The following is a 21319-nucleotide window of genomic DNA, read 5'->3' on the forward strand; positions in this document are numbered from 1 at the left end:
GTAGCTTAATTAACACACACATATTCATGAAACAACAGACAATCACTGTGGTACATCAGGCAAGTAACCTTGATTTAGAAGAGCCATGGATGGTAAGGTGTACAATAACATTGTCTTCACTAGCTTCAAATGTGTAATACCTCTTTAAAAAAAGACAGAAGCCATTTAACATGACCCAGATAACAGTGCTGTTTGAGAACTTGACAGCCATACTTCAAATATCATCATTAACTCAAAAGTACTTTTTTGTAATTTTTGCCAGTAACTTATTTTATTATTCTACCACAAAGTCACAATTTAATGTTAACATCAATAATAAATCTTCTTTCAACTGAATTACTTATTTTTTGTACTGTACTCTTGTCAAGAGTTCTGAGCAGGCATACAAGTGTGAACAAGTGAAAGCACTTTGAGCTACTTTTTTGTATGAAATTGTGCTATATAAATAAATGTTGTTGTTGTACTTCACTGTACTATATATGTGTGACAATAAACTTGACCTGGAATGAGATGCTAAAGGACAACACTGATGCTTTTGCAGAAGACATGAATTAACCACAAGAGCAGTTTTTTTTTTATAATCATGTTCACTATAAGTTTACAAATCACAGTAACTGATGGTTTCCCCTCTCAATATGTTTTAAGGTGAACTCATTTATGCTGTACAATTTAGTTAGGACATGCAAGTCAATTTTACCAACAACTCCAACTTCTCTGCATCAAGAATAGTGAACAATGTTATTATTAACCAAAGAGCAGTAGCAAAATTCAGTCAGTAGATTCAGGGAGAAAAATGTCCAAAGTTAGGAGTGATTAACTCATTAAACTTTTAAGCTAAGTATAATCATATGTGTAAAAATAAACCAAGTCTTCATTAGCATCCACTTAAACACATTATATTGCAAAAGCACTCGGGTATTACTTTAAAGCCCCACTTTACTTATAGAAGTGGACACAGACTAGTAGGACAAATTCAGTTTATTTAGAAATGTTACCTCTTTACATGTTAAAGTGTGGAAGTAGCAGACACATTACACAGTCCAGAACACCAGATTCCAGGCTTAGAGTCGGTACACTGACCAAACAGCTACATTAAACATTTCAGATGAAGTAATAATTCAAAAGTTCACATAAATATTTTCACCCACAAGTCTTTATTTTAGGATTGTGTCCTCATTAGCTGTAAATAAAAAAAAAAAAAAAAAAAAACGGTCAGAAAAAAGCTGAAATGGTTTACACTCTATTGCCATTTACTTCGTTTTAACTGGCAGTTATAGCTTTAGATCAGTGTTGTGCAGTGTGTATCTGCGTTCATATTATCACAGTTATAACTATGTAAGAATATAAACTTGCATCCTAAAAACACCATCATAACCGAGTATTTTTTGACTGAACTATGCAAGTGAAGTAGACATACACTTCTACTCTCCCTCTTTTGCTATCAGTGAAGTACACGGCCACAAGATCACTCCAACTCACCACGGTGTGCCCCCATGCTATTGCTCTCTCCACCTCATTATGGTCTACAGTGCTGCAAGAACAAAGACATGTCCCACCATACTCTTACTCCACCTCTCCCAGCATGGCACAGAAAATAGAAAGGTGCCCATTTTTGATAGTACTGCTTTGTTTCCCTCACCACAATGAGCAGTGATGGGTAAACACTCTCACAGTCACCATAGTAAACAGTGGAGCGAGAAAGAGAAAAATGCAGCAAACATTCCTGCCCCTTTTCATTTACCGTATGTGCATTCCCATGTGTACTTGTCATCTGGCTCTGATTTTTGGGAATTGACCCCTTATTTTAACTCTGGGTGCTATATTTGCCTCTGTGAGGCACAGTATATATTTACTGTAAAACTGTAGATTACATTTGTATTTGAAACTACTAATATGCAGTACGTATATACTACTCACAGTAATGGGTACAGGCAAAACCAAGTGTGCTGTACTTTGGAGCAACACAAGGAGATATCACTACTTTAAGTGATTTTCCACTCTATGTTCTGCCTTGAAATGTATCCTAACATATCAAAAATCGAATGCCTTCTCATATAAAATGATACATTTTAAAATTACCTTCTGCAATTTGTTTAGCTATACGCTCAGCTTCCTCATGTCGCTTCTTTTCTTCTTCCTCTATCCTCCGCTCTTCTTCTGCAATTGGCTTTAAGTAATCTAGGAAATATTAATAAAAAAAAAATCAGAACATCATATATTTTAAATTGGTGCAACAAAGGCTCTTCCCCCTCATATCACAAGGAAACTGTTACATTCCCACTCATTCACATGCAGTCGATACTTAGCTATACCTTTCCTTTACTTCAAATAACTTTTCCCCAACAGTAATTAATTGTGTCAATGAATTTTAAGAATGGATGAATTACATTTAGTTGTCTCTGAACTAAGAGCACAACCTAATCTGAGCAGATTCTTCTATAATCAGGAGATTCAGGGATGAACAGGTAATTGTTTGGTGTGGTAATGAAAGTTCACAGTGTACAAATGTTTCAGTACATGACTGACAACAGAAGGGGGACTGGTGGAAAAGTACTGTTTTAACCCTTTTGTCATTACACATTCCCTTTTTGTAGAATTGCAAGACTCATGTGAGGGTGGAAGGACTTCAGTGTTCTCTCATCAGCAAGAGGATCTCATTGATGACATGGTCCTTCAAAATAAATGTCATTAAACTACGTGACATATAGCAACGAGTACTATTAATTATTTCTACTATTAGTGCAACTGAAAGGGTCAAAGATCAACGATTTCAGTATGTGCAATTAAGTGTGCATTCAAACACACACTTTCAGTGTTGATGCTAACATTACAATACCATACTGCATACTACTGTCAAGCTGCAATATACAATACTGTATATACTATAATATGTACTGTAAATCACTAGTGCACACACTCTAGAGCAAAGGCCAGGTCTACTGCTGCAATAAGCCAATGTCTTGTCCATTTTCACAAATAGAGAACGTTTGAATTGGATTCCATGGAGTGGCCCCATGAATACTTTTTTGTGGATGAGGCTGTATGCCATTGTTGAAGACCCAGGCCAACAATGGTGTCAACGTGACACTCTGTGTCAACCACAAGTAATTATGGGGTTCTGCACCATCATTCCCCTCTTGAGGTCATACAACACAGAACATCTCCTTACATTTCTGGGTGGTTTTCAGGGTGTCTGGTTTGAGCATGAGCATCAGGAGTACAAGCAGGTAGAACATCCAGTCCATGTCCTAATTTTTGATAATGTCAGTTTCCACCGTGGTATTCATAAACTAGAGTGGCTCAACATCAAATAATGATTCAAGATTGCCTTTCACCAATAGATACGTTTTACTCTGCAGGGCGATAGAAGGTCTAGGACTGAACATCCTATACTCGGGAAGATCTCCTACAGGCAGTGGAATCAGATGCAGAATCTAGCCAAGGCTGGATCAGGTGCTAAAGGGGGTTCCTACCCAGTTTCATGCGATGTGGACAAAGTCCTCCAGCCTGACCCGGGACAGAGACATCATGCTGAGCCAGAATGCCACTCATTGGCTTTTCACTTTGCAGTGGTATATTTTACAGTGTACTGTTATGTCCTTTTCATTTACATTTTTGTCACTGTCCTTTGTGTTACTAGTTTGTGTTTTTATTGAGAAATTAAATGATTATTGTAATGTATCTATCTATCTATCTATCTATTACACAAAAGCAATTTTTATGGAGCTACCTAGCCTGAATGTTACATTTTTCATTTTTTGATGTAGTGAGTAATGAATGCTCAGTAGTGTTATTTTGATTGGCGGTATATATGATCTGAAAGCACTGCTTGATTTTAAGCAAAGATCAAATGGTTTTAAGGCAACTGTTTGAATTTGCCAGAAAAGGCAGAGGTTTTCTGAATATGTTTGAAGACTGGGTTTGTGAAGAGGATGGCAGGTTCCAAGAAATGTGTCTTAACAATTGTAAAAAATCTAAATATAGAAGATAGTGCGAAACTAATGTATTTCTAGTAGGACTGACTACTCCAATGTATTATTCCCTGGCTGTTGAAACTGCTCTATAAGCAACTGTCAATTAATTCAAAATCCCGCTTCTGCAAGAATAATTATAGGAACTACAAAGTAGTTCTCAAGTTTTTACACGCCTTCCAGTTTAGCTTGGGGCTAATCTCAAAATCCTCTTCATTACATCCATCCATCATTCATGCAGAACAGGTGTGTGGAAAAGCGGGAACCTATCCCAACAAGCACTGGGAGCAAGGCAGGAACAAACCCTGGCCAGGATGACAGCCCATCACAGGGTGAATACACGCGTAGATATCAGGGCATCTTTCTTTACAATATATTAACCTTTCATCTTTATACTATATTTTCTTACTATCTTTGAACCATTGATAGGTGGGAATGAAATTGGGAAACCTGTTGTAAGCAGAGCATGTTGTTTACTTGGCCTTGTCCAAGCTTTTTCCAACAAGTGGAACAGAAAGCCATGGCATTTTGAACCAGTCATGGGTGGCAGGCTGGCCTAGGTCTCGAGGACTGCTACTGTGTATGACTTTGTCCTTAAGACTTTTTCGGTTTAACTGTCCAAGGATCCCCACAACCCAGGTTTATTTTCTTCAGGGATGCTGCTGACGAGTGTTTTCATTTTCTTCTTCTTCATTATCAACTGGCTATACATCAATGATAACATTAATGGAGCAATATGTCAAGAGTCCATTTATATTAAATCAGTTAGGCACTGATTTTGTTTTACTGTGTGTTTAACAAATCTGTGCCTGTGTGTACTTATCATGTAATTAGTAGTTTTTAATTGCATCACCCCTGACTTTGTTATCACGCTCTGAGCCTGCATTCATTGAAGGGTGCTGTGCAAACATTAACTGAATTGAAAAGAACTTTAGAATAATATATTCATTGCATTAGTTTTATCATTTATTTTTAATTTGAAAGAATACAACAACCATGCACCTAGGTTAACAAATGTTGAATAAGGAAGCGGGGGTACTGGAAGTTGTATGTAATAAACTGGAAACACTAAACATATTCAAATGCACTGCAAAAAATGTTATTTGTGCATGGTCATAATATGCTGCTCCCCAACTAAGACTGTGAGAGGAACAAAAACTTGCATCAAACAGCCCTTCTAGTCCCCTTGCAAACATCGAGTACATAAAAATCCATACCCTTCACAGGTTTGAATATCAGAATAGCATTATGTACCAAGACTCACCATATCTCTTCTTGCCATATATTAGTCCCACAAGCAAAGCTGACCATCGAGCCGTCTGCCAATTGAAAGCAAAGATTTTACACTGTTAGTCCAAGCAATGCCATGTCCTGCACTCTGACATATAATTACACAAAGGACATGCTTCTTTACTCATTTATCCTTGCTTTGACAAATTTAACTAAATTACAACACAAATAGCAGAATATGGATAATTACAGGAGAACTGTGATAAAGTTTCTAAATTGTTTCCTAGTTCAGGATTTTCCTACCGCTAGCAATTTATCAAAAGAAATAGTTACTGCAGGAATGAATTTGCCTACTCAGCCCTTGAGATCTGTTAAGCTGTTTATTAGTTCTACTTTTTATTTATAAGCCCAAATTGCACTATACACTGCTCAGAAAGCATACGCATGCCTCATAATTATTATGTAAACATTGCTAAACCTACCAGCATGTCCTAAAACCAAAATTACCCCAAATACTCAACATAATCATGAGCAGGTCATTTAGTTAATGAATCTCAATTGCAGGGCGACTGTTCACCTAACCAGTTTCATAATAAATTAGTTTCAATTTTTACAAGGTTTGCAGCATAAATATACTTTGTTCTTTGTTAAATAAACTGCGAGTTAAGAAATGCAGCACACTATTCAACCCTCTTTAAAAAATAAAAAAAAAAAAAAGTTTTACTATATATAGTTACTTATAACTAACTATATTATACTATATAACTAACTGCTTCTCAGATGTCTGCTGCTTTATATTTATGTAAAAGACAGAATTATTTTGACTATTATTGAGCAAAAGTCTCAATATGACAAACTTGTGCAAATACTGGTTAGAACATAAAACAAAAAATATAAACCTAATAAAAATTTTAAGTAACTTAAGTAAACTGCCTTACTATCAATATGTATTGAAGAAATGCTGATTTACACACGCAATTCATATTCTTAACTTTTAGTTATTTCCCTAGTAAATCATCATTTGTTTAGACGTTTTTACACATCAGATTTTTGTACAGAAGTGGCATACCAGACCATTCTTACCAGAATGTACAGTACATGTATTTATTAACACCAGAAACGAGCTCAATTCAATCCAACAAAACGGACTTCATCCAGTTCAGAGTTACAGGCACCACTGCTATCACTGGAGTAGCAGCTGCCATAAACCAACCCTGGACAGAGGGGCCAGTAAAGCATTAATACAGAATTTGAAAAATAAACCTGAAAACTTTGGGATCGACCTACCTAACTAAATTAGTTAAGTGTTCAAGATTCAACACTGCTCAGATATCTAAATAGGGTGATGGAAGTAACAGTCTGAAGATCCAAATGGAGGGCTTTTTTTTGTCAGATGTTACAAATCCACTGTATTCTCATCTATTGAATTTGATCTAGAATACTTGCCATTATTTTATGACTAAGTAAAAAACACTTTTTAATGTTATCTTTTATATCATTTGCACAATAAAATCTGACTTTCTCGGTTTTGAAATGGTGTTCTTGAGCTATCATGCAACACTTATTTTTTTAGGGGCCAAGCTATAGGTCACAGAGCCATGAATTCTGACTTGATTTTCAGGCAAGACTGTCTTCTGTTTGGGGCCTGCAAGATGCTTAGCACAGACAGCTTGAGCCAAAGTAACGGATTTAAAAAAACAACAATAACACTGTATTTATAATCACTGACTTTGAAAAAGTCTAAAACAATACACCAAATGCTTAAAAGTGACATCTATCACTTCCAACCTTCTTTTAATAGCTTACAGGGCTAGGATCACCAGTAAGAATCAAATTTCGACAATATCCCATTTGTGATCAGCAACCTTGAAATCACATAAAATGACATTCCACAAGCATATTATTACCAGCCTCCTTTTGTTTTTCAAAAAAAAAAAAATTTGTAATTTTGACACTCATATCCCATTAGGGAGTGAACCCCTGAGGTGGGTTGATGTGGCATTCACAACTTCAAATCCTCCAGATTATTCTTGATGAAGAAGCCTATCGGATGATAATTTATCATAAGGATGTAATTTCAAATTGTTCTTAAGTAATTATGAACACAAAATAGTAGTAAAGTAACGCATCAGACAGAAGCACTTCTCAAAATATGTGGGGCCAAATACCTACAGTGGTCGGTGCACTTGTGTCTCTGCCCCATCCTCACTTTCATTACAATGTACAAATTAATTATCAACCTTCAGTTACCTTGTGCTACTGAGACCCTGATTGGATAACAGTGATTTGGCTTATTTTCTCTCAGTGTCAAGTCTTTTGTTCAGTTTCTACTGCTCTCTCTCTCTGTCTTTTCAGTTATTTAACAATTTGTCCCAAGAGACAGAGCTGGAGGTGGCAGAGTTAAAGATTTCAATTGGGTGTGACAAGGATGGACAGGATTAGAAACGAGTACATTACAGGGTCAGCTCAGGTCGGACGGTTGGGAGACAAAGTCAGAGAGGCGAGATTGCGTTGATTTGGATAAGTGCAGAGGAGAGATGCGGAGTAAATTGGGAGAAGGTTGCTAAGGATAGAGCTGCCTGGCAAGAGAAGGTTTATGGATGTGGTGAGAGAGGACATGCAAGCGATTGGGGTGACACAGGACAGGAAGATATGGAAGCAGGCTATTCTCTGTGGCGACAGCTAATGGGAGCAACTAAATGAAGAAGTCTAATACAGGAAGAGATTTTTGTTTTTTGGTGGAATACTGCAACCCTGAAGGTTTAAAGTACTCAGACTGGAAAAAATTGGGTCAAATTTTTAGGAAGAAACACTTATGGGATTTGGGGGGAATTTTAGTAGTAGAGTTCACCAATATTCACTACAAACTTTTTAGCAAGTTGTCCCCAGATGTATGTTCTTATTTGAGAATAATGTCTGCCCCTACAAAAATGTTGCACCATACCCCCAACCGCATATTCAGTGCTGCCTACATTAGCTCCAGCTCACAAAGACTCTAAAATGGATTAAACTGGTCAGGCAGAACAGCAGGTTACATCAATTGGTGTTTTTTGCCACTTTTCCACCAATATCTGAGGCTGGAGCAGTCCTTACTGAGCGATTTCTTGGAATATTTCAATTTACAAGCGAGAGCTGCTTGAATGTAATTATCACTGGCGAAAGTTCTAAAAACTGGACCCACTGCATTTGAACGACACAGCTAAACGATTTCAAATGAATTATGCAGAAACTGAGATCCATACAGTGGACCATTTAGTTATACAGTACAGGCTGCCTGCTGACTTGAACTTGTTCCTTAAAAATTAAGGTCGTTATGGTTTTGCAAAGACTGCTCAACAACAAAATTCTCCAACTCAGGACGTCTTCTATGTCGTGACAAAGGGTAAAAAGAAAACTTGCTGTTAGAAGCTCAATCCTGACTTTCCTGTGCAATGCATAGATTCTTAAAAATCAGTTTTGGTAAAAAACAAAACAGCCAAACTGCACTGCACACAAGTAGACAGAGGGCTAACTCAGCAGACGGGCGGCCAATACTCCGGGCACAGTCACCTTCAATTTTTGCAGTTTCCTCTCACTACCAACCGTATCCATATTTCTTTATATTCATTTAGTCGTACTTATTTCCACATTTACATGACCGGTACTTTGACAAGTACGACTTCGGAATGCAAACTCGCGCTGACCTTGTAGAAGGAAAGGTTGGAAAGGCCTGAATAACTCTGAGCGTAAAGCGTTCCCCGCAGCCACTTATAACTTACAAAAGGAGCAGTGTTTTGATCTTTCGAGTGCGTAAAATTACTGTCTGAGGTATTATAAATTAAACCGAGATTAATACGCACCTTAATCAACGGAGACACTTGCACAGGAGGAATCATGATGAGCGTCAAAGTGAAGCGGCGACAGAGGTAAAGTGGCGCGGTGGACTCTGGGAAGAGGACGGCGGCGTGACGTCATACACATGCGCGTCTAGGGTGCCTGCGCTGTCAGTTTAAACTGAGACCTGGAAGATGCTAATTGGCGTGTGGTCTGTGGAAGGAAGTTGGGTACGGGATCTTTTGGAAAAATATAAATTTTCAGACGTATCAATATTCATGGTAAAGTATTAATGTCAGCCATACGACTGTCCACTTGTAAGAGAACTTTACATAAAACGTAACAATTTCCAAAAAAATCGGGGTGGGGTGGCCCTGTCTTAAGAATGCGATGCTCCACGCCAGATTTTAGGTGTCATTGTAAGAGGCTTGTATACTTATGTCAATTTGATATTTCAGTTGTTTTTTTTTTTAAATAAATTTGTTGACATTCCTAAAATGCCTGCTGCCGGTCTGCTGCCAACTTTACAACTGACGCGACAGGCCTTAGCTCTCTGCAAAGGTGATCATGAAAAAGTCGGTCAGTTATTTTCCAACCCGCTTAGTCCTGAACAGAGTTGCGGGGTTTGCTGGAGCCTAACCCAGCTAGATTAGGGTGCAAGGCCATCGCAGGATGAACACACACACCCTAACCGCACACTAGGACCAATTTAGTGCCGACAATCAACCTAAGCTGCATGTCTTTGGGCTGTGGGAGGAAACCAGAAGAAACCCACGCAGGCATGGGAAGAACATGCAAACTCCATCGAGTGAGGACCAGGGACACAAACCCCAGTCTCCTTACTGAGAGGCCACAGCACTATCACTGTGCCACCCCTCATGAAAAAGTGCTTGAGAAAATTAAATGATACCTTTGGTATTTTTCAAGTCGAAGCTGTTTCTTCACAATCATGATATATATTAATTTCTCTCTTTATATTTTGTTCTATAGTGAAGCATTTTTAAAGTAAATTTTTAAAATATCTTTTTGCAGCTTACTAAGGGACTAATAGTCAGATTCATAGCTAGATAAAAACACCTTAAAACTTACAAGTACGTCCATGTTACACCAGCAAACATTTAAATTGAAGAAGACATTACATCCACATTTAGGAGATGCCCGTGTGATAACGAAAGAAAACTAGAAATCATTTTTATTATTGATTCTTCGTCCTTATTTTCTTTAGGTAAGAATAAATTTCCTATTAACTCGTCTGCTTAAAGCCGCCACCATAAATGGAGTTATGGCAGCAATTGGAAATCACATAACGCTTAGTATCCTTCTTTTACTTCAACAATTCTGTTTCTTCAGTGGCTATTGTGAGGGACAGCTGGGGCTATAACCCAGCCGGGATGCCTTCATAACGGAAGGACGAGTGGGAGGATCTTGCACGGGGCAATACGTCTCCCGGGATGACAGAGGGCAGCACCCCCTGGCTTCCCTGGCTTGCTATGCTGGCATGGGTTTGGAGCATGGAAGCTCATCACTGCTGGGGCCCATGGAACCCACTATTTGGTGCAGGGGGAACAGCTGAGCCCTCCTCAGCAGGACTGCCGCCACACCCAGAAGGATTTCACGGGACACCTGGGGCACTTCCAGGTGCTCTATTAAAGAAGCGATCTCACTCCATTCAGGGAGCCAGAGTTGGGAGAAAGTGAACAAAACTTGAGGGAGGAGTGGAGGTGAAAGAAGGAGAGAGGGAGAGAAAATGTGTGCTGTTTGGTGCTTATTGTATTGTGCTGCATAGGCGTGAAATGAAAGAAAAACATTTCCAACTCTGAATTAAGCCTGTGTTGTGCTGGGACTTGTGTCTCTGTCTGTTGTTTCGGGTGTTTGGGGGGCTGTACGCCTCTTGGTGGTTCACAGTGTGCTCTGCTATGGCTTATAACAACTGACCGATGTTTGATTTGTGTTGCTATGTTCATTAGCCGACAGAGCTAGAATCACAGCAAGAGGCAGCGTAGTGAAAAAAGCGCATACAAGTTTTGTTGTACTTTACACACATAACAATAAATATTAAATGAAATGGTTTCACTGCATTGTATTTTTAATAAAAAACATAGATTTTTGAAAGAGCCAAGCCACCCTTTCCAAGGAGCTCCGAACAAGAAGCCAGCCAAACAAGGAGCTATGAATAAGTAGCTAACTTCATCCTCATGGATGAGTCACTCTTGCTGAGAATGTGATAATAAAAGAATTGAGAAGAACTTGTTTAAAGGAGTAAACTCACTGACATGCACTCATACCAGTCATTAAATACATTGGGAGAGTATGCAGAACTCATGACGACACCGGCATAGTGAGACAAGAATAGCAGCACTCTGCTATCATTGTGCCTACGTTAAGTACTAAAATAAAAATAAAAAAATCCCTTGACTTTCTCGTATACTGAGACGGAGGAAAAGGTCATCAGAACCACTTCCAGTTGCGCAAAATTTCTCAAATATCATATCTCAGTTTCTTATCATAACTAATTGATAATATCAATACATAAGCATTTATCTTTATAATCAAACTTGATATTAAAATGATATTTCCACACTTAGGGAGACCGAAAACAGTGGTGGAATTTTTTCATGATTACATATGCATTACCTAGATTTTGTGCAAAGTAAAAAGAGTTATAGTCACCTAAAAACATAGAAAATGTTAATATTATATAATTCTAGGGGGCTTTGCCCCGTGCTCACTTCACTCGCCAACCCCTGTGCCTGCGCTACGCACTAGCTTCTTTGTAGTTCTGCCGCTCGCGGATGCGGATATACAATTTAAACCGATTTTTATTTTCATGGGAATTGTTACATATGCATAATAGAACTAACTATTTTACATCACAGCAAGTAATTAACCATATTAAAAATAGTAAAACGTAATAATTTGAAAGTAAATTATGTTTCATGTTGCGTTAGAGTTATTCGTTGCATAATACAATTTCATTCTGTTTGGCTTTGAAATTAACAAGCAAATACTTTTTAAACATACACTTTTATTGAGAAACTTCAGTAAAAACAATTTCTTGAATTACATTTTCATCAATATCGCATTGAATTTTGATTTTGTATTTGGACTTTCATTGTGACAATGCAACGTATAACTGCCTGTGGTTGAATTTCGTTTCTTTTTCTCTATTAAATAAAACGACTTTTACGAATGTTTGGCTCTGACATTTGTTAATTGTCTTTGCAAAAGCTATTCTAATGGGAAACGGTTAACGTTTTAATATGAATGGCACATCAAGATCTCCTTTGTTGTCTAATGTTATCTCCAGAAGATGTACTACATTACCTTTCTTGGATACATCCTTCTTTCTACAGTAATTCGTGCAGTGGAAGACTGGACGGTGTTAACAATTGTAGATATTCTTTGGGATATTGTAAGTTGATGTTTTCATGTTCTGAACAATCACCACCAACTGTTTCAGCATAGCCTATTGATACGCATTTAACCAATTTGCAGTGTAACCAATCGACATTTTTGGCGTTAATTTGTGATACTTCATCGTTTCTCGGTGCTAGGATTGCCTGTGTACTCATTTTTTCTGTTGATAACCCTTCGTGATGAAAGTTTTGGACATAATACGTCTTCTTTAATTTGGAACTTAAACTGAGGAAAACGTAAAAATTTATAATAGCTGAGAGAGCAGGAACTGTGTCTGTCAAAAGCATTCATATGAATGAGAGGTGAGAGGACCGGGTGGTTGAATATGGTTGAGAGGCCAAAGTCTTGTCTCACAGGACTTGAAAAAATCTCTTGGAAAAAAGTCTTGTCTCATCCCAGAATTTTTTTATATAATAGAGAAATTTGTTGCAATAAATTGCAATAGGTAAAACTGCATTTATCTACATTTAATTATGATAATGATGGTGGAAATATATAAAAAAAAGTCATAAAATGAAATGTATTACCAGGAACACAACAGGGACGTAGCAGCTTATTGTTCCCATTACATCTTTGTATTTACATGGCATGTTCAATGTTTGCACGTTACTGTTAAACTGATGATGTATAAATTAAAATAAAATTCATAATAGTTAGTGAAAGAATATGCGTTATGTTGAATACAGTTTTTAATATCATGTACAGATTTATATTTCCATGATACAAAAAATTCAGATGGTTGTTTAAATTAAATACTACTTCCGGTTGAGTCATTTTTCTCAAATTTCATATCTGTTTGATTTTTATCATTTTTAATATCTATACAAAATTTGAATCATCTATTTTTAATTATAACCACAGTTTACTTGAAAATCTGTGAAAAGATTCAGTTAAAGTACCACTTCTGGTTGCTGGAAGTGGCCCAAAAGTTGATAGGATTCCTTATTTTTGATATAAAGTAGGTGTACAAAATTTCATTGACCTCAGTCAAAGCGTTTTTCGAGTTATCATGTTTATACACAGACGCACATAATTTCAAAAATTGTATTTTCGGACTCAAGGTCTAAAAAGTCAAGGTTTATCAACATCGTGAGGTCAAATTTTGTCATGATTCCTACACTTTCTCTATACTATGCAAAAAAGAAAGTAAAAAGAAATTTTAAAATAAGATATCTGATATCAAATATCTGATTTGGCAGTCCCATTATGCAAGTATTGTAGTGTTCTTCTGTTGAATGATTTGTTGGCTGAAAGTCCTCGGTGTTAGTGTGTCACAGAGTACATGCAGTATTGTTAATAATTGCACTCAGTTTTGTTTTAATATTCTCTCTTTCACTAAGACCTTCAGGGAGTTGAAAGTACATCCATAACTGAGTCTGCCTGTTTAATCAGCTTGTCGATTTGTTGGGCCTCTCTTGAAGTGATGTTACCAGCCCAGCCCACCACAGAGCCGAAACCTACACTGGCCATCACAGAGTTGTAGAAGATGTGAAGGATATCATTACCCACATTAAAACAAAGATGTGTCCTAAGAAAAAATAGCCTACTCTGCATTTCCTTATATAGCTCCACTGTGTTGTGAGACTAATCCAACCTGTCATTGATGTGGACCCCCAAGTACTTGTAGGAGTGGACTACCCCTACATCCACTCCTGAATAGTGCCCAGGGGTTAAGTCTCTTTGGTGTTGTGAAAGTCATTGACCATTTCTTTGATTTTGCAGATGTCAAGTTAAAGACAATTCTTTCTGCACTAAAACAAAGTTCTCCACCTGACTCCTATGTCTCATTCCCTTAACAGTACACCTGACAAGTGCAGACTCATCTTGAGAATTGCTGCAAGTGACATGAATTTATTTTGCGAGGTGTACAGAGTGAAGAGAAAAGGAGACAAGACTGTTCCTTGTGGTGCTCCAGTGTTTCTCACATCCTTATCAGAGACACAGTCCTTGAGTTTCACAAACTGCGGTCTGCCCAACAGATAGTCCATTATCCAGGGCACCACTGGCTCATCCCCTTAACAGTGATGGCTGGATGGTACTCAAGGCACTGGATATATAAAAAAAAACATAATCCTCACAGTGCTGCTAGCTTTGTCCAGGTGAGAATAAGCATTCTGGAGCAGAAAGTTAATTTTCTCCTTCACTCCAGTCTTTATCCTGTAGACAAACTACAGGCGGCCCAGGTGGGTTAGTCCAGAACCAGTTTCTCCAAGGTCTTCATGAAGTGCCACTGGTCCATTGGTGAAGAAGGTGAAAGAGGAACAAAGCAGGATGTTTTCCACAGCAGCGGCAGTTTCTGGAGTCCTAGTGACAGACTGAACAGGTGACACAGGACACCACAAAGTTGATCAGCACAAGCCTTAAGGACTCAAGGACTGACTCCGTCTGGTCCCACAGCTTTTCCTGTATGTAGTTTCCTCAGTTGTCATCTCACGTGTTCTTCATTTATGTACAGTTCATGCTCTTGGTCAAAGGTGGACTCGTCACTGGCCAGTCCAGTTGAAGTAGTGGGAATTGTTGCTTTTAAGAGTTTTTCTATCTATGGCTCCCCATTACATTATTGTAAGCTACAAGAACATACAAGGTAGTTTCAATTTTATTTGGCAAATTAATATGGACCATGATCTAGAAAAAAGGATGTTGACTTGAAAGAAATATCAAACATCCTTTTAAAGGTGAATTGACTTCCTGGTCAAGAATGTCATCTTCGTAAAGATTTTTTAATGATATTGTGTTTCTAATAGGATTACAAAAATAGATTAACTGTTTTTTTTTCAGACACTGTGTGACATTTTTGCAGTTGCATCTTTTGTTTGCTTTCTGTCCAGTCATAAGGAAGTGCAGTTCCTCAGATGGATAAAATTAGAAAGTCTCCTAATAGGCGATGCATTTGGAGCGGAGCTGCCAATACTGTAACGGTGAAAGTTAACTGAGGTAATATGACAGTTTCTACCCAATGACACAAACATAAATGCCTGCAGTGTCAGGAATGCCAGCTATAAGATGCCATGTGCCCTGCTGGGCAAAACAGACTCCGATCAGAAAGCAGCACAGACTGTGTCCTACAGAGCCTTCATCAAAATGCTGTGCTCCCGTACTCTCCATTCTTCAAGCAGCATTCCAGTGGACTTTCTCTGGCCTGTGCGCTCCTTGTGGCCCGAGACAGAGCCCTTCTTCACTCAACTAGAGCATGGGATGCACCGGTTAATGGAAGAAATGAAGAGGAACATGCTTTTCATGGATCATGTTCACAACCTCTTCTTTGAGAGGATGGAGAGGGAGGCTAATGGTGCTAAGGTTTTGAGCACCACATCCATCCCATACAGGATTGAAAGCAAGCAAAACATATATGCTCTGACCTTAGATACTGGTGATTTCACCCCTGAAGAGCTGTCGGTGAAGCAAATGGGAAGATGGCTGCATGTCGGTGGCAAGCAGGAGAAAAAAGATGAAGGCAAGCAGGGGTCCTTCTACAAACTTCAGGAATTTACACAAGCCTTCCACCTGCCAGATGGAATTGATCCAGATTCTGTCACCTGCTCCTTCTCAGGTGGGAAACTACATATTGAAGCACCAAATAGGGCCCTAGGCATTGCTGACAGAACTATCCCTATCACTTTGAGCCCGGCTGTGAAAGACCAACACGTGGTGAACAAAGAAGAACAGGAAGAGAGCAGTGCAGGCGAGAAGGACTGAGAATTTCAGTATGGATAGAAGCAACTCTGTTATGTCATGTGTTTGCTTTATGGAATATGCTGCTGTTACACTTTAGATGATGTGTCGTAGCCAAAATAAATATGTAAATTCTGGTAGAAGGCTTGGAAGATATTTTTTTGTTGATTTACAGTTTCCTGCTGCACAGTTCAAACTCTTTTGGAAGGCACCAAGAACTGTGGTAGACTAAATTCAACTTAATGTTAAGTTGTTAGGTATAGTAAATAGGCTTTGTTGGGCTGAATGGCCTCTTCTAATCAAACTTCTGTTCTAATAACTTGACTGGGATTTGACAGGTATTGTTTTAAAAATGTTTTAAAGTAGGGGAGTAGGTAATGAGCAGCATGGGAGCATAGAATATAGTGCTGCCAGATAGCTTCAGAGGTCTGACCTGGTCACTCTCTCTGTGAAATCTGTGTATTTTCCTATTGTCTCTGTGTGCTTTTCCTTTGGGTACTTTGGTTTACCTTCCATAAAGACGAGTCTGATTTTACCCTTTATGAGTGGATGTAGAGGTGTCCATGACTGGCATCCCATCCAGATTTAGCTCTGGCCTTGTGCCCAGTGGTACCATAATAATTTTTAGCCCCTCCTGACACAGAACTAGCGATTGATTAGGTGACTGGTAATAAATATGATTTACTCTAACACGAGCAAATAAAACATGCATTGCTATAAAAAGCACCTTTTGGACATTTTCACATTTTATTCTTCTACAAACATTAAAGCTCAGTGGAATTAATTTGGCTGTTTTGACAACAAAAAAAATACTTCAATGTCAAAGTAAAAATGGACCTCTGTGAACTGAGATTAATTATAAATATAAAACACAAAATAGTTGATAACATAAGCAGTTACCCCTTCAAGTCAGTATTTAGCACCCATAGCGGCCTTCAGTGTGTGTGCTCAGGTTTATCCATCTCTCTATCAGCTTGGATATCTGGACACTGCAATTTTTTTCTATTCTTCTTTCAAAACTGCTCAGGCTCTGTCAGGTTGCATGACGGTTGTGAGTGAATAGTCTTTCAAAAATCAAGCCTCAAATTGTGTACTGGATTAAAAGCCTGACACTGACTCGGCCACTCCAGGATATTAACATTGTTGTTTTAGAGCCATTCCTGTGTAGCTTTGGCTTTAAACTTGGGATTGTCATGTTGTTCTTCTGACTGCATTATGGGTTTTTTTCCAATGTATTTTGCTGCATTAATTTTAAGCAAACATGGCATTTAGTTTGATGGTTTTTTAGCTTTGGATATAATGGGAATATCAAGAACATTGCGTAGGGTCATTGGAGCAGTAAGCAAAGCGCACACAGTAGGTGCAGCAAGCAAAAACATGCATGTATTGTTAAATTGTCAATGTTTATTAAATATATATCCTTCTATATAAAAGCGGTCGGGATTGTCCTTCCGTCCCGTGAGTGCTACGCAGGCGCAGAGTTTCACACACGCCCCGTCCATTTTGTAATGCACGATGGGATTTGTTGTTTCGTTTTTCCAGGTAAAAGATGATTTTCTACTCCAGACTGTGCGATATCTTCTTCTTCTTTCTTACAATATAAAAGCGGTCGGGATTGTCCTTCCGTCCCATGAGTGGAAAGCGTAGCGGTATTTCGCTTATCACAGACTTAGTACTTGCAGCTTCCGGTACGAAGCGACATGATGTGAGCAGAGTTCTGGTGCTCCCATCGTTCCCCTTTGCTTTTGTGCACGATGCGCTGAAAAAATAGACAAAATTATGTCTCTGGAAATAATTAATGTTGATGGAGTACAAATGCCTCACAGCATAGTAAATATCAGGGGGGTTCAAAAGGGCGACCTCAATATAGAAACAAAGTTTAAATTTCATCACAAAAATAACAGAAACTACGAGTATTAAAGTAATACTGCACAAATGCAATATAACCAAATTAATGAGTTTGTATAAAATATCAAATTGATCTACATATTGAATTGCCTTAAGAAGTGGTCAACTTAAAAGTCGATCACCTTAAAAGACAGGTCATCCTAGTACATATATGTAAAAAATGCAAATAAATACTTGAATAAATAAGTGGAAAAACGATCCATCCATTGCTTATCTGGGTCCAGGTTGACAAAGATTCTTAGACGCCTCTTTTCCTCACCACCTTCCCCAACTCAGATGTTCCCTGGCCAGCTAGGTGACATAATCTCTCCAGTGTGTTCTTGGTCTGCCCTGAGGTCTCCTCCTGGTTGGACATGTCCGAAACACCTTAGCAGAGAGGCACCCATGAAGCTTCCTAATGAGGTGCAGAACCAAATAATAACATTCATTAAAAGCAAAAAAAAATGTAGCGCAATATGGTGCACACCCATAAAAGAAAGGAGAAATTCCTCTTTTAAAGGGTGGTATATATTGAGTTTATTGAAGATAAAAATTCTAATGTCTCTGTCACACCCTCTTTCTGTTTCTCTCTATCTACTGCTCAGAAAAAAAGCTGGCTTGCCCTGGCAAAACATCTGTGACAATTCCATTGTATTGATGCCAGGCACCGTAGAGTTTCCTTAGTCTTTAGCTGTTCACTCACGATCTCTGTGTATCCTGACTCAACTTGAGCAATCTGGAATAGAGGAGGTGGAGGAAAATGGCAGTGTGTACGGTACTGTACATATGCAAAGATGACAGAGAGACAGACGGACCTGAGCACACAGACTCGAGGCTGTCAAGGCTGCCAAAGGTACATCTACTAAATACTGACTAGCAGTGGTGGATGCTTATGCATCAATGATTTTGTTTTTTATATTTGTAACCAGTAACGGCGCCCTGTGCGATAACATGAAGTAAATTAACTTGACTGGGAGCGTTCTAGCTATTCTCACGTGGTCAGCATCTCTTTGTCATCGCTGGATGGTGTTTTGTTCAGTCTCATTTGCCTTTGTAATTCTGGCACATTTGACCACTGAATGCCAACATCAATTAGCCTCTTATTCAGTCTCATTTGCTCTTGCGATTCTCTTTCGCTCTGTGTCTTGTAAATGCTGAGATCACTCTTCATAGTTTTCATCCTCTTTCTCTGTACATTTAGCATTCGTTTGCTGCTTCCTGAGCAGCTCTTTTTTTCTCCACCTTAGCGGCCCTCTTCTTTTCTTCTTTCGTCGATCTACTCTTATGTTAAGTTGTTTAATGTTATTTTCTTTTTATACACATCCAATTAAGTAGTGCAGCCAAACTTATACAGTAGGTGTGGGATGTTAGTGATTTTAACTGAATACTGAATAGTGAAACATGTTAGCGTCAGTGTGCTTAATTTCTTCAAAGCTTTTTGTTCATAACGTCTGCAGTATTATATTTTCCCATCTTTAGACATGCAAGAGAATGAAATTGTCATTTAGGTCACCACCTTCCACCTGTGTCTTTTCAACTCTCTGTTCACCTTCTTTCCAAGTACAACACATTTGTAATTGGAACGCCTCTTTCCTCAACTCCTGACGCACCTTGCCCCACATTTTGATGCTGATCGGTCATTTAATTACATTTAGGTTTGGTACGATTAAAGTGCGGTCTTGAATCGAAATGCAATACACATGGAGCTACCAGTAAAAGAAGCGTAGTATGTCTACTTTGCTGAACATGAATTCAAATGTAAATCGGTTTTCTGTTGCATTTTAAATTGACATGAAATTCCTGCAGCGTAATGAAAAACAATCAGTCATTTGGTTGATATGTCTTTAATTCGATTAAACTGTACCAAGATTAAATAGTCCATATGCATATGCATTGCATTTCAATGTAGTTAACACATTGGATTGCATTTAACTTTGGCACAAATAATCTATAGTTTAGAGTATCCAGAGTCCTACCGGACCCTTTTATCCTGTTGGACTCTGGAAGCAGCTACCGACAGGCCAAGCGGAATGTGGCTTCGGTGGTTGATGAGGTAAAAACTCGGGCGTGGGAGGAGTTTGGGGAGGACATGGAGAACGACTTTCAGACGGCTTTGAGGAGATTTTGGTCCACCGTCCAGCGTCTCAGGAGGGGAAGGCAGTGCAGTGTCAACACTGTATATAGTGGGGATGGTGCGCTGCTGACCTCGACTCGGGACGTTGTGGGTCGGTTGGGGGAGTACTTCAAGACCTCCTCAATCCCACTAACATGCTTTCCAATGAGGAAGCAGAGCCTGGGGACTCGGAGGTGGGCTCCCCCATTTCTGTGGCTGAGGTCACCGAGGTGGTCAAAAAACTCCTTGGTGTCAGGGCCCCGAGGGTGGATGAGATACGCCCGGAGTTCCTCAAGGCTCTGGATATTGTAGGACTGTCTTGGTTGACACGTCCCTGCAACATCGAATGGACATCGGGGACAGTGCCTCTGGATTGGCAGACTGGGGTGGTGGTCCCCCTCTTTAAAAAGGGGGACCGGAGGGTGTGTTCCAACTACAGAGGGATCACACTCCTCAACCTCCCTGGAAAAGTCTATTCGGGGTCCTGGAGAGGAGGGTCCGTCGGATAGTCGAACCTCAGATTCAGGAGGAACAGTGTGGTTTTCGTCCTGGTCGCTGAACAGTGGACCAGCTCTACACCCTTAGCAGAATCCTGGAGGGTGCATGTGAGTTTGCCCAACCAGTCTACATGTGTTTTGTGGACTTGGAAAAAGTGTTCGACCGTGTCCCTCGGGGAATCCTGTGGGGGGTGCTCCGGGAGTATGGGGTACCGGACCCCCTGATAAGAGCTGTTCGGTCCCTGTACAACCAGTGTCAGAGCTTGGTCTGCATTGCAGGCAGTAAGTCGAGCCCATTTCCAGTGACAGTTGGACTCCACCAGGGCTGCCCTTTGTCACCGATTCTGTTCATAACTTTTATGGACAGAATTTCTAGGCGCAGCCAGGGTGTTGAGGGGGTCCGGTTTGGTGGACTCAGGATTGGGTCACTGCTTTTTGCAGATGATGTTGTCCTGTTTGCTTCATCGGGCCGTGATCTTCAACTCTCTCTGATTTGGTTCGCAGCTGAATGTGAAGCGGCTGGGATGAGAATCAGCACCTCCAAATCCGAGAGCATGGTCCTCAGCCAGAAAAGGGTAGAGTGCCCTCTCAGGGTTGGGAGAGAGATCCTGCCCCAAGTGGAGGAGTTCAAGTATCTCGGGGTCTTGTTCATGAGTGAGGGAAGAATGGAGCGTGAGATCAACAGGCGGATCGATGCAGTGTCCACAGTGATGCGGGCT

General features: G+C 39.4%; 1 protein-coding gene and 1 long non-coding RNA gene across 2 annotated transcripts; one reads left to right on the forward strand and one right to left on the reverse strand.

The window, feature by feature from the left end:
* Window positions 1-960: 960 nt before the first annotated feature.
* LOC120527220 lies at window positions 961-9156 on the reverse strand. The gene is made up of 4 exons (XR_005633292.1): window positions 9041-9156; window positions 5236-5290; window positions 2080-2178; window positions 961-1180 (listed from the first exon to the last, which is right to left on the reverse strand). It is a non-coding gene; the product is annotated as an uncharacterized LOC120527220 (long non-coding RNA).
* Window positions 9157-15315: 6159 nt separating this feature from the next.
* On the forward strand, window positions 15316-16829 carry LOC120527219 (heat shock protein beta-11-like). The gene has a single exon (XM_039750388.1). It carries the CDS (start codon window positions 15435-15437, stop codon window positions 16125-16127), a length of 693 nt encoding a protein of 230 aa, XP_039606322.1. The 5' UTR covers window positions 15316-15434; the 3' UTR covers window positions 16128-16829.
* The last annotated feature ends 4490 nt before the right edge of the window (window positions 16830-21319 follow it).

Source organism: Polypterus senegalus, chromosome 4 (assembly GCF_016835505.1).
Source record: "Polypterus senegalus isolate Bchr_013 chromosome 4, ASM1683550v1, whole genome shotgun sequence".
Taxonomy (NCBI): domain Eukaryota; kingdom Metazoa; phylum Chordata; class Cladistia; order Polypteriformes; family Polypteridae; genus Polypterus; species Polypterus senegalus.

What these genes read in the sequence shown, in the direction of transcription:
- LOC120527219 (XM_039750388.1), top strand. Translation starts at nt 15,435, where the DNA reads ATGCCATGTGCCCTGCTGGGCAAAACAGACTCCGATCAGAAAGCAGCA.